Raw genomic sequence first — 13,957 nt, 5'->3', positions numbered from 1 at the left:
ACTGGAAAAAAAAAAAGTGACATGATTGGAGTCCCAATATTTTTTAAAGAAGATGGTAGGTGATAAAACCAGAAAGATATTCAGGGGCCAGAACATAAGTTGTATTCAATTCTGTACTGAGTTTAACTTTCATCCCAATAGGCAGGGGTGAACAGCTGAATGTTAGAAGAGTTTAAATGTAGCTCTCCAGTTAAATGGTTAACCAAAAAGCCCTCCTTCCTCCCATTCCTGTTGTGGGTAGACTTTCTGAAGACGGTATTTCTCTTCCTTACGTTAGTAAGAGTTCTCTCATCTTTAAGATGTCAACCTTAAAAAATTCCTAAACGTGGGGTTTCAGTATGCACTCTTGGAGGATCAGTTCTGTTAAAGATATATTGTTACCATTGTATTGTTACATTAAGCTAAAAGTACATATAAATATAGATCCTAAGATGTGTCCTAAAACTTCTTGATAATGCTGCAATCTTGTCACTCACTGAGCATGTGCTTGGTGCTGGGCCCCCTGCGATCCCAAGATGAGACAGTCCTCATCCTCAAAGACCTCATTCTTTTGTGAGGAAACAGCAACAGAGGTGGGCAGGGTTAGAGAAGCCTCCAAAAGTGTAGAGAAAATTAAAAACACTGAAACAAGTAGGACTCCTGAGTGGAGGCATCAGACAAGAAATCTCTTCGCTTGGTCGTCATGAGCAGGGGTGTCCGAATCAGAGCCTGGCTCCAAATCCCAGTTTTGCCACTTATTAGTTGTGTGAGCAAGTTATGTACTCGCCCTGGGCCTCAATTTATCCTCTGAAAAGGAGATGAGATTGATGTGCTTGTGAACTCATTCGGGTTGGGGTAGGGAGTGAATGAAATAAGTAAAATGCAAGCATGCTTAGCTAGTTAGGCAGGCTCGGTGCATGTCAGTGCTGAAAATTGTTCAGGGTGAAATGGTGCATCTGCTTGTACACATGCCGGATACCATCGATCCGACCTCCTGATTTCGAGCATGCGCTCGGGGGTCTTTGGAGAACTGAAAAAATGGCCAACTTTTCGCAGTCTTTGTTTCGAGAAGAGTCTTCTCTCTCCTTAGAGTGTCTCATTCATGCTTGTGATATTTCACCGGTTATCGTGTGTATCTCTCTCTTTTGAATTCAAATATGGCACAACCAGGAGGAATGTTTCTATGAATAGATGGATATGCACATGAAATCACTCTATTGGGGCCGCAGCTGTAATTTGCACTGTCTATGTGACAGCTGCTAGCACATGTCAGATGGTGCCCGTAATCTGTTTGTTGGTGCATCTTTATAAAAACACTGAAATTCGTTTATAAGTGTTTTTATGGAGCTATGTGGGTAGAGAGTAAATGTATTAGTATTTTCAGATTTTACAGGTAACTAGGGTTCATTTTTTTTTTATGCTTCTGATAAATCTCTGATGTTCTCCATCATAGTTTCTTTCAAGATGGCTTGAAAACGGCTGATAAATTGAAACAGTACATTGAGAAACTGGCTGCTGATTTATATAATGTAAGTATTTTATAAAATAAATGCATTTTAAGTTGCTTCTGTAGGTAAATATCAGTAAATTTGAAATCTGGATTAGAAGAGCTCTAAAGAAAAGAGGCAAGAATAAGTGATGTGTCAGTATAAACCTAGTGCAGGTAAGCCTCAGTTGAATTCAGAAGTCCTTAATGGACAAATATTCTAGAGTACATTTTGGGGCACAGGAGGAACAGGGATATAACCATTGGTTCTGGATGGCCCTGCAGTCAGCACTTATAGAAAGAATGTTTAACCCTGGAAGGATAGAACCTAAGACTGCCTCAGAGTAGGCAAGTTTATGAATTTTTGGAAGGGGGTTTGCTTCTATATTTTCTCTTTTGTCAGATATGTAGATTTTGCTTTTATGTTAGCAAAGTCACAAAAAACTTCTTTGAGAAAAAAACCTAAATGCCAGAGTAAAAATGGCCAGTTTGTTCCCCATAATCTACTTGACATTGAATAATATTAAAAGTATGGCTTATGAGTATAACTACATAAGTTGAAAGAAGGTTTCAGAGTTACAAGTAATAACTTCTATTTTTTATGTAGCTTTAAAAACATATAGCTGGTGGCGCCTGTGTGGCTCAGTCAGTTGGGCATCTATCTGCCTCAGCTCAGGTAGTGATCCCAGGGTCCTAGGATTGCACGTCGAGCTTCTGCTTTTCCCTCTCCCCACTGCTCACGCTCTCTCTCTCACTGTCTCTCTCTCAAACAAATAAAATTTAAAAAAATAATAAAATAAAAACACATAGCTGTGTATTTTTTCCAACTGTATTTTTTTTTTTTAAGATTTTATTTATTTGAGAGAGAGCACAGCATGAGGGCCAAGGGAGGAGAAAGAGAAGCAGACTCCCTGCTAAGCAGGGAGCCCAATGCTGGGCTCTATCCCAAGACCCTGAGACCATGACTGGAGCTGAAGGCAGACACTTAACCAACTGAGCTACCCAGACGCTCCCTGATTGTCTTTTAATAGTTAACATGATTCAGATTGCAATAAGCTCCAACTAATTAAAAAAAAGCAGCACCAGTGCTTACCCCCCCCCCCGGGTGCCACTGTGCAAACATTCGTGTGTGTGTGTGTGTGTGTGTGTGTGTATATATTAGCACATTGGGTTCTGGTCCTTTTTAGCATTTTCTTTTGGCCCATTTAATCACATCATGGGATTCCTGCTACCATTCTTTGAAAAAAGCAGAAGCAAGTGACCCAGTGTTGTTTCTTAACTTTGTTTAAAATGGTACTTCAGGGGATCCCTGGGTGGCGCAGCAGTTTGGCGCCTGCCTTTGGCCCAGGGAGTGATCCTGGAGACCCGGGATCGAATCCCACGTCGGGCTCCCGGTGCATGGAGCCTGCTTCTCCCTCTGCCTATGTCTCTGCCTCTCTCTCTCTCTCTCTCTCTCTCTGTGACTATCATAAATAAATAAAAAATTAAAAAAAAATTAAAAAAAAATGGTACTTCAGAGTTATTTGCCTCACCTAGGTATATTATTTAATAAGGAAGCATTTTGCATTAAATCACTAATTTCAGAACTCACTGATACTTTCATAAGGGGAGAAAATCCTGCCTTTTATATAAAAAAATGAAACTATGGAAAAGACTTTAATAAGAAAATCAACTATATAATTGAGCTGTTTGATGACTGATATATTTGGATAAATTAAACTCTGCCCATAAGTGTATGAAAGTGATCAAAGTCATGTTTTTCTGCCACAGATAAAACAGACCCAGGATGAAGAAAAGAAGCAGCTAACCGCACTCCGGGACTTAATAAAATCCTCTCTTCAACTTGATCAGAAAGAAGTAGGTGATATGCATGTTTCCAACAGGGTTAACAGTATGAGTGTGCTGGCCTGGGCTGGTGTTTGTGTTTCCTGATCTGCAAAAAGGCATGTCACCAGTTTCCTGCCACCATGTTATGGGACAAATGAGATATAAGATACAAGTGCATACCTACTGCATTGCCCTGTGTAGCAACTGTGCTTTATTTCCCCTGCCCTCCTCGTACAAGATGTTTTTAACGCCCAAGCTCCAATGCCAGGACCCTAGATTTGCCATTCCAGCTTTGAAGACATGTGCTTCAGAAATACCGTGTCCTCTCAGGGTGAAGTGCACACCCATGTCCCCTCTAGGTCATCTGTCTGGGCAGCCAGAGGTGGGGCAGAATCCTCTAGAATCATCTAGTAAGGAGCCGGCTAGTGGCTAGTCACATGAACCAGCAGCCATATCCTAAGTGGTATTGGTGCCAGAAGAAATCTGCTGGGAAGTGCCATGCCACAGAGGGAGGTTACGACCCTGAAGGTTCTCTTGACTAAGTGAAGACAGCCCTCTGGGTTTTCATTGAGCAGAGTTTACAGCCCTTTCACCTTGGTACCCAGTGGCCAGGAAGGTGTGGATCTATGTTGTCCAGGGCCTCAGCTAGCATGTGTACCTGTGTTTTGAGGCCTCTTTTGAAGGTGCTTGTTACTGGCATAGACATCCTAGGAGAGGTGTTACTGGCATAAACATCCTAGGAGAGGTGGTCCCCTTGAATGACTTCTCCATGTAAGAGCCATAGAAAGACCCAAGAGGAAAGGGGGGGCGGGGAAGAAGTAGATTGTTGTGTAGGGAGAGAATCGCGAGGTTTTGTACTTACCGAAATGCACTTAACCACTTCCTACCTTTGCTTTGTCTTGCAGTATTATGACCATCCTGTATATGGAAACTTTCTTAGGGGGGAAAAAAAAGACTTTTGCGGTCCCTTTTTGTTTTGCATAGAGGCTGATGTAATCTGCTCCCAGTTAGCTAAAGAACAGAGTTGCATATAAGCTAGAGGAGTGTGTACATAATAAAATGCACATGATTTTATTTAAAGCCACCCCAAATTAGTAAATGATTGCCTGTTCATTAGCACCATGTCCTGAGTATTTTACAAGTAAAATTGATCTTTCACAGCATGCCTATCCCATTCCCATGCTGTTTATCATCTCTCATTGCAAAGTAAGGTTACTAGGTAATGATTTCTAATGACTCAAATAAGAAAGGAGACTGTTGACCTTAGAGTTCTTACCATAGCACTACTATTTGAGAAGACTATAAACTAATCTGATAAATGACCTGACAAATTAAAGCACCTAGGAAATTATTTAATCTCTCTACCCCTACCAGGTTCTAACTTGACTCTTTTAAACTCTTTGAAAGGACACTCCAAGAATGTGAGCTGTCAATAGGACAGCTCCCCACATTTTTGGTGGACTTGTTTTTTCTTGTCAAAATTCTTCATTGACTTCTGGCAGATGTTCTCTGAAATAAATTATTGTAAGCTTTTGTAACAGCCTAACTTCCCAAGAGAACTGTTCGCTACCCGACTATTTTTCGGGTTTAAAATATTTTATTTTTAATAATGATACCCGTAAATCTTGCCCAACATTCCAGCGTTTTGTTTGAGTATCTCTCAATAGCCTACCATAGCGTGGTTTGCAAGGTGTTTAAGAGATTTTGTGTTTTGCTCATCTCTGTCTTTGCAGTATCTGACACTATCTGGTACCCAAAAGGTACTCAATAAATATTTAGTAAGATGACACAAGGAATCCTTTGCCCATTCCATGTATCCCTTACATTAGAGATTTGAAGCTTCCATAGTTAGTAGAGGTTCGTTTTAGGTTGGATACCACAAATGTTTATAACCCCCTTAAATCAATGAGTAATTGCTTGCAGTTGAAAAAGATGTGAGGTATTTTTACTCCTTAATAATTTTATATGTTAATATAGTTTTCTAAGAAGAAAGGAAGGTGATTGGTCCATATTGCTAATAGAGAATAAGGAATTGAACTAAAAATAATAACACCATGTTTCATTCTATAGTTTACATTTCTTGGCTCACATTATGGAATTTCTCCAAGGTTTTATTTTAAGTTCATTGTGTAAGTTTGGTTTTATATTTTTTGCCTGAATGAATTTCTCACTTGCATTTCTCTTTCCTGAATCCATGTTAATTTTTATTATGCGTTCAAAGGATTTAGAACCTATTGCATTCCTTCCATTATGTTTTGTTTTGTTAATTATTAGTGTTAATTCTCCATGATTTATTCCCCCCCCCAAAAAAAATATTATCTTTCCGTTTATCTAAAGTTCCCTGCAGAAAGCAAGCTAAATGGCCATCATTTTTCAGAGTGCAGAAGTAATTGTAGGACACTTTAAGCCACAGAACTCATCAGTAGTTAATGTAGAGTTGTCAATGGTATATTTCTGAAACGTGCTGCTTTTTTCCGGCTCAGCTTTATGGAGGCAGAGCCTGGAGGTCAGCCACTGTATTCACCTTTAAAAGCACATTTGTCTGATGTAAAGCAAGGTCCATTCAAGTTGTTATTCGGAACTTAATTTAGGCTAGTAGTAAATATGTGTAAGGAATGTCTTAGAGGCAGATTTATAGAATGTGATCTTTTTTTGGAAGTTATTAACATCCAAATCCTTGCTTTACAAAAAATTTTTATTTTTTTTTTTTTTTATTTTTTTTAGTACTCTTTATTTTTAAAACTTAAGTTTTAAGTTTTTATTTTTATTTTTATTTTTATTTTTATTTTTATTTTTTTTAGTACTCTTTATTTTTAAAACTTAAGTTTTAACTTAAATTAGCAAACAGGCTGTTAGAGGTGCATAATAGTTTTAAAGCATTCAAACCAACCTAGAAATTATATGGGCGGACAAAGAGCAGTTCCGTTCACTGGAAAGCATTCCAAGGAACAGAGTTATTCTTTTAATAAGAGTTTTGATCCAGGGAGATTTCAGATTTTGTTTTTAATGCTGCAGGGAGGTAGAGATGTGGGAACAATCCCTGATTCCAGATCCAGAGTTGAGTGGTTTTCACGCATTGTCATTGGGTGGAAGCAGAAAGCTCCGTGGATTTCATTTATCCCAGCCTCTTGTTTTGTCCCATGCCTCAGTTCTCCACCACCTAATCTAATCTTCCGTCCTCATTGTTCTTTATTAGTATTATGGACACGTTGCTGCCTCCTTCAAGAGAACTGTGTGTGTTGCTGCTGTTTTGGGGGGCTGTCATGGAGGCGCTGGTGGAGGATGATCTGTAGCAGAGTCCTGCAGTCACATCTCCGTCCACAAAGCCTGAAAGTGGCTCTCAGGGAGGACTTAGGAGCCAAGATACTATAAGTGCAAGGCTGTGGGCCCTGATTAGAAGTAAACATGTAGAAGAATTTCTAAAGAGATTCGAAAGCCCAACCCACTCCCTACCACTCCCCAGGTGATTGAAATGGTGCCTTTAGATGTTTCAGCTGGAGGGAGTCTGGCCAGTTAAAGACAAAAGACTTAGATTTAAGGACATGACTAGAGCCTGTAACCTCTTCAGGGTGAGTCTGCTTGCCTGGTAAAGCAAGCATTCAGGGTTCAGTTACCCCTTCACGAGGGAGCAGAGAGATGCATGGTCAGTGTTGCACGTGCCCACCTTGGGGACAGGGGTCTGTGCTCCCGCTCTGTGTCCTCAGTGCCTTCCCGGAACATACCACTTGGGTGTTCAGGGCGTGATTTTTTTTTAAAAAACATTTTATTTGGGGATCCCTGGGTGGCTCAGGGTTTGGCGCCTGCCTTTGGCCCGGGGCCTGATCCCGGAGTCCCAGGATCGAGTCCTGTGTCGGGCTCCCGGCATGGAGCCTGCTTCTCCCTCCGCCTGTGTCTCTGCCTCTCTCTCTCTCTCTCTCTTTCTCTCTCTCTATCATAAAATAAATAAATAAATCTTTTAAAAAAAATAAAAATAAAACATTTTATTTATTTATTCATGAGCGACACACAGAGAGGCAGAGACACAGGCAGAGGGAGAAGCAGGCGCCATGCAGGGAGCCCGACGTGGGACTCGATCCTGGGTCTCCAGGATCACGCCCTGAGCTGAAGGCTGTGTTAAACCGTTGAGCCACCCAGGCTGCCCCAGGGCGTGGTTTTGAACACAGAACTCAAATGTGGAATAGCCTCACAAGGGAATGCTGTCCTAGAGATCTTCCTAACTATTATTAGCATTAAGTTTGCATCCACTGAACCCATACTGTTTGGTCCAAAAGGATCCTGGATGCTAGAGAGAGGCCGTCCTGACCCTGAAGGGATCTCATACACTGGCCATCTGTATATAACCGGTGGCTAAAATCACTTCCGGTTCTTCACCATCACGTTGCAGGTGTTGCTTCTGAACTGGATTATTTTTGTTATGTTCTCTTTGCTTGGAAAACTAAATAAGAATCCTCCTACAACTTTTGGTTACTTTTAGATTTTCTAAAGTAATCTGGGTTTCGCTGAGGTGTTGGATTCCCTAGACACACACTTGGAAGTTTGTCACCCACTTTGTCTTGGTGAAGTGTGTACCTCACATTCTTCCGGGCGGGTTTTCTTCTGTTTTCACGCACCTAAAATAAAAGTTGACGAATAAAACATTGTTTTATTGTCTCATCACCTGAAGTTTATCATGATTCTGAAGGTAGCGTGTGTTCAGGTGTTAATTATCTTTACAGTGGTGTTTTCTCTGTTATAAAAAGTGCTTAAATCATGAGCTATGGCTATCCATGAAATTAACTATGTTTTCAACTGTTCTGCCTTTTTTCTCTGTTGCTTTTGCCCTTCCTGATCGAAGTCTAGGAGAGTAAGTCAACACTTTCCGTGAGAATGCATTGTCCTACGTCTGTGTCTAAACCTCTAAACCCCATGTTCTCATCCTGTAGTTTGCCATTGTCAGTTTATTTCCAACATTTTCAATGTGGAATGGCTGTCTCTTGTCATTGCAGTCTTTAGGAACAATGGGGGAAGTATCAACAGAGTGCTAGTGTTAACTTTAGCTGGTTTGCATCTGTCTTATTCTGGTCCTGGTCACCCTTTTGCCCCACCATACACTTTTCATGACCAGAGAATCCTCTTTTTTAATTAAAAGCATGCTCAACAGCTTATTTTACAGAGCCCTTGTTTAGTTACAAGCCAGAGATTTCTAACAGTTCCCAGAACCTCACTGAGAAGGTGCACTTTTTATTGTGGGTATTTTAGCAGAATATGTGAAGAGAGAGAAGGTGTACCTGAGGGAAGAATGCATTCAGGTTGCATGCACTTCGTCTGTGAGCCTCTTAAGATCTTTCTGCCTTCCCTGTGCTCATCTGTGCCGCCCATAGAACCTGGTTCAGTCCCACGACGCCCTGCCACTGCAAAGGGTTGGAAGCACAGCCGGGGTCCCAAACTATCAATGAGTTCTGGGACTCAGGCCCCAGCCTCGGACTTGCCTGTGACTCTGGTGGTTGTTTCCCCGGTCCAGTTTCCTCTGAAACAAAGGCAAGGACCTGACGGCCCATAAAGGTCCATAATTCTCTCCCCACACTGACCAGTACACAGAGACCCAATGGCAGAACAGAGTCAAGGACTTGAGAAGTGTGTCCAGCATCCGTCTAACCTGTGGCTTCTCCTTTCTAGGATTCCCAGAGCCGGCAAGGAGGGTACAGCATGCATCAGCTGCAGGGCAATAAGGAATACGGCAGTGAAAAGAAGGGTTACCTGCTGAAGAAGAGCGATGGGTACGTGTAAGCTGTCCAGGTGTCCCTGTGCGCTTAGCACTTGCTGGGTGTTAGCACCCTAGCAGCTTACCACCTGCCAGCCAGGAGAATATCCTTCAGAGTTTTCTAATGTGCTGGCTTCCAACCTTGAGCCCACTGGTTCTCCTCAGGTGGTTTAAGCTGCTGTCTGGACAGAAAGCAGGCCCCACCCTGTGGGCCATATGTGACACAAGGGGCTTGCCGTCTCAGGAAGGCAGATGCTAAGTGGATGGGGAAGCAAGCGAGTGGCTGGAAGACTTCATGCTCGCCATGATTTGATTCATCGCCCTTTTCTCTACTGGGCAAGCCTACCTGGCCACCCAAACCCAGCCTTGGGGATCAACTCTGAGTCCCCACCTTCCTCTTACTTCACAGCCAGTGTCACTAACAAGCTTTTCCGTTGCTAACAGGACACAATGCATTTCTTGCCATCTCTGCTGCCCTGCACACAGAGGAACCACTGCTGTCTCTCCTGGAATATTCAAGTAGCCCGCTAACTGGCCTCTCTATGTCTCTCCCTCTTCTCCATTGCATCTCTACACAGCACCTAGAGTAGCCTCTAAAAAACATAAAGCATGGCAGGTCATGCCCATGCTTGACGTGCATGCAGGGTCTGACGCCTGCTTCTGTCTCCAGCCTCATCTTATGCCGTCTCCTGCCCTGGCCCTGCCACACCGGCTTCTTTCCGTTGCTGCAGTGGTGATTCTGCTTCACAATAAGTGCATAAGTAGAATCTTAATTATTCGCTTTACTAACTGTCCTTTTTGAAATAAAGCTTCTTGTTTTCTGATTGCTTGTAGGTATTTACCTTCTTGACTTTATCTAAGACATAGACATTTTTTTGTTTATTAAAATTTTAACCATTACGTCTATAAATTACAGTCCTAAATTTCTGATCATAATCAGTTTTGGTTGTCATTCTACTCATGCATCCAACAAATGTCTTTTGGGAGTTTTAATACATGTCAAACACTGTTAGAGACACCTGGGAATATAGCATTGAACAAGAAAGATAAGGAAGTCCTTAGCCTCACAGAGCTTACATTGTTAGATAAGAACTATATGGGAGTTCAGATGGTCACAAGGGCTATGGAGAAGGATAAAGCAAGGCAGGGGATTCTGGGTGTGTACGAGTGGTCCTTACCTGTGGTGGGCAGGGAAGACTTCAGTGAGGAGATGTTTGAGCAAAGACTTGAATCATCTCTACAAAGGGGATCACCTTTACAGAGATGTATTGGGGATGATCCCCTCAGGTGATCCCCTCAGATCTCTGTGGAGATGGCCAGGAACATGCTTCTCATTGTGATACAGAGAGGAGTTAGGCAGAGCTAGGGCAGAGTGAGGACCTGGGGGAGTCATAGGAGACAAGGTTAGAGGGAGGAGGACACCAAGCCAGGAGGGCTTTGGAAGCCACTAGTGAAAGATGAGAGTCATTGGAGAGTCTGAAGCAGAAGAATGCCATAATTTGACTCATTCGAAAGTGTCTCTCACTGCCCAGCTGAGAATAGCCATGTAGGATATAAGAGCAGAAGCAGGAGGCCGGGTCACAAGTGAACCGGGATCAAGGGAACAGCCACAGAGGGGTAGGAAGGAGTCAGAGTCTAGATAATGCAGGTAGGACCACCAGAATTTGTAGATCTGGGTGTAGAGAAAGAAAAGCATCCTAGCATATAGCACAGAACCTGGCTCTCTCTAGAAAGTCAGTGAATGTTGGCTATTAAGTCTTGTAAAAAGTAAAAGAAGAAAAGAAACACCAGTTACCATAATCAGTATTAAACTGGACTCTCAACAGACACAGTGACCAAATTGTAGTCCAAATGGCAGGGGTATCTAGTAGACATAAATTATTATAGTTTTAACACTACTCACCTAAAAGACAAAATGGTTTTCTTGACATCAGAATTGACTGTTTCTAAGTGAAGTGATTAATCTCTAACTGTTCAAGAAAAGTCAACAGGGTCTTTGTGTAGATATTGTTTGGTTCAAACCCTAAAATGTTGAGAGGAAGCATCACCTTGTGAACATGTGCTGTGTGCCTGCCAGAGCTCTCATTCAAGCCAACACATCCAGAGAGGTTACATAATTTGACTAAGATCCTACAGCCAGCAAGAAAGCCCAAATTCTAACCTGGGTCTTAGGACTTAATGCCGGGGTATCTCCCCTTCATATTTCAAAGAAGGCATCACTGCTGCTGATTGTCCTTGGGGTACGCAAGGCATTAGATGGCATACACACACCTGACTCCATTCTGCTGGTCTGTTCTTCATTCATGCACTCATTCCACACACATTTATTAAGCACTGTAGTGTTTCAGGCAGTCTGCTGGGTGCTGGAAGGCTTTTACCTTCCAAGAGAGGTGGTCACAAGAGAGGTGGGCCTCACCCGAGCCTTGCCTACAGTCTGTTGGGAAGAGATAAGGAAAGCACTCTTGCTAAGGAGGCTGGAAGTCCAGTGGGCCAGCCTCCCATAATTGCATGGGCTGCAGAGGGTGAATGAAGATAACCCAGAGTGGCCTGTCACTGGTATCTCTGGAAGAGAAAAGAACTGAAATGCTTCTACATAGAGACAGACTCACTTGCTAACAATGACTGCCCTTTGTGTCGTGTGTTTTTTCTCCTAAGGATCATTTGCTTTAGTAATTTTCGAGCCTAGTTCTGGAATACTCTTTGTTACTTAAAGGATTGTTAGGCAATTTGAAAAACACTTTAAATTTTTTTTAAAGTAATTTTAAAGCTTTATGACCCAGAGGCACTCATTGAGAGGCAAATAGCAATTGTTTTACATATATTTTCTCAAAATAGCCCTAGAGGATGGGCATTAATATCTTCATGATGCAGATTAGGCAAGCAAGGCTTCAGGAGGTCATTTACATGAACACAGTCCCATGGTTGGTGGGTGATGGTGCTGGGATTGAAGCCCAAGTAATCGAGCATCAGAACTGGTACTTGTGTAGTTATAATAGGCCATCTTCTAATAGAAAGTTCCTTTTCTGAAATTCTGAGGTTAGGGCATGGTGTAACTGGTGTTCTCTCTGGCACTATCTGAATAGATGGTAAAAGTCCTTGGTATGTCCATTCAAGAGCTTTTCAGGCAAGCATCCTTAAAACTTTGGGTTCAGAGAGAAAAGCACAGGCGTTGAGGCAGTCCCTAGAAATCTCCGGAATAAAAGCTCTCAAAGTGTACAGAGATGGGACTGTACAAAGGATTGACTTGATTTTGCTCCCTTTTGCCTGGTGACCTGGGGGCACCACATGAGCAATGTCTATTAGCCAAAAAAGATTACTGCTTTTGTGTTTTCCCTTGGCTTTATTACTAATACAAAAGAATACGGTTTTGTATTTGATTTTGTGTTTCCTTAATCCACATGTGGAAAAAAAAACACTAAGGACTAAAGATTTTACTAAGTAAAATGAATAAACTGAGTTGCAACAATTTCCTAAAGATTGACTAATTTGTTAGGTTGATTGGTTGATATCTTAAAATGTGTTGAGAGAGGAGGATGACACTCCCTTGGCTTTAGTGTGTACAGGAAACAGCTCACCCATCTAGCAGGCTTTTAGAAGGGTAAGGTGGAATGCAAAACTGCTGCAGCATTGGTTATGTTAACCAGATGCAGGTATGATCGTGGGACAGATGTCACCTCTTGTCCCCCATTTCCCTAGTCAGTGATGCAGCTGTAATTCAAGGGTGTTTTATAATTGGTAGTTCTGCATTATGTCCTGAAGATACTAGCAGTGTGTACCGTTTGCTTTTGCTCAGATGGTATCAGATTCTTGTTTCCTAGGGCCCCTGGGTGGCTCAGTTGGTTAATAAGCATCTGCCTTTGGCTCAGGTCATAATCTCAGGATCCTGGGATTGAGCTCTGCCAGGGGCTCCCTGCCTCCCCCTCCCTCTCCGTCTGCCCCCCTGTACTTGTGCTTGTGTGCTCTTTCTCTCTCAGATAAATAAATAAAATCTTAAGAGAAAAAGGTCCTTATTTCCCGCGTGAAGCATGTAGAATAAACTATGCTACTAGCAGTAACGTACACAAGAAGACAACATTATCTGTGTTCGGAGTTGGCTTTACATTCATATTGCAGCAGGTTTCTTACAGGACTCATTTAAGAGGGGGAAGGACACATACAGTGATCTTATTTTAAATGCCCAGGAGAAGCAACAGCCCTCTCCTGTGATGTTGTCTGTTTCCCTAAGAAGCCTTCACCTAGCCCAGGGAATCGCTGTTCCCTGTACGTGTCTGTTTTTTCAGGGAGATGCTCTGAACTAGTACATTTGTACCTGCCTGCACATGTGCAGATGCACCTCACAAAGGCTCACCTGGAACTGGACCATCCTCGAAAAAAACCTTCCAAGTTGAAAGGAGTTCTCTTTGACTTTTTCCGACAAGTGTCAACTTTCCCAAAGAGAGGTGTACACATTGCCAAAAATGTTGATCCATGACTCAGAGCTCCTTTCTCTATAGCCTGAGGCAGCCTCGCTCCTACTCCTCCTTGCCTGATGGGTGTTTTGAGTTAACTTTCTTAACTTCTTTAGCTTTCATTTTAATTACAGAAGCAATAGATTAATACAGCCTTCTTGTAGATGAGTCACAGATACGGTTAAAAACTCTTTAGTACCACCCCTCATACAGGTCTGGGCCTCCTTCCCAGAGATGGTGAATGTACTGTGCCTCTTTCCAGACCCTATTCTGTTTATTTGTACATATATTTACATCCCCATAGAAAATGTAGAGCACCATTTTATATGTGGTATCTTTTGGGTTTTTTTTTTTTTTTAACATTACTAGAGCATACCTGAATTCTTTTAAAACAGCTTGCTTTTTTCAATCAATATAGTAGGCTTTAGAAATGTATATCAGCACACACACATAGTTAATTGATTCTTTTAAACTCCT

General features: G+C 42.1%; 1 protein-coding gene across 4 annotated transcripts in view; it reads left to right on the top strand.

Annotated features, from left to right (window-relative positions):
• ASAP1 (ArfGAP with SH3 domain, ankyrin repeat and PH domain 1) overlaps window positions 1-13,957 on the top strand; it is a 355,419-nt gene that overhangs the window by 266,768 nt on the left and 74,694 nt on the right. For all 4 annotated transcript variants that reach the window (XM_072774515.1, XM_072774512.1, XM_072774514.1 and 1 more), the window contains 3 exons: window positions 1,433-1,508; window positions 3,236-3,322; window positions 8,948-9,048. In XM_072774515.1, the coding sequence (XP_072630616.1) occupies window positions 1,433-1,508; window positions 3,236-3,322; window positions 8,948-9,048 (264 nt within the window). The remainder of the gene's footprint in view (window positions 1-1,432; window positions 1,509-3,235; window positions 3,323-8,947; window positions 9,049-13,957) is intronic.

The sequence above is a fragment of the Canis lupus genome, chromosome 14 (genome assembly GCF_048164855.1).
Source record: "Canis lupus baileyi chromosome 14, mCanLup2.hap1, whole genome shotgun sequence".
Classification (NCBI taxonomy): domain Eukaryota; kingdom Metazoa; phylum Chordata; class Mammalia; order Carnivora; family Canidae; genus Canis; species Canis lupus.
The sequence above is the reverse complement of the archived record's forward strand: the minus strand, read 5'-3'. Positions and strand labels throughout refer to the sequence as shown.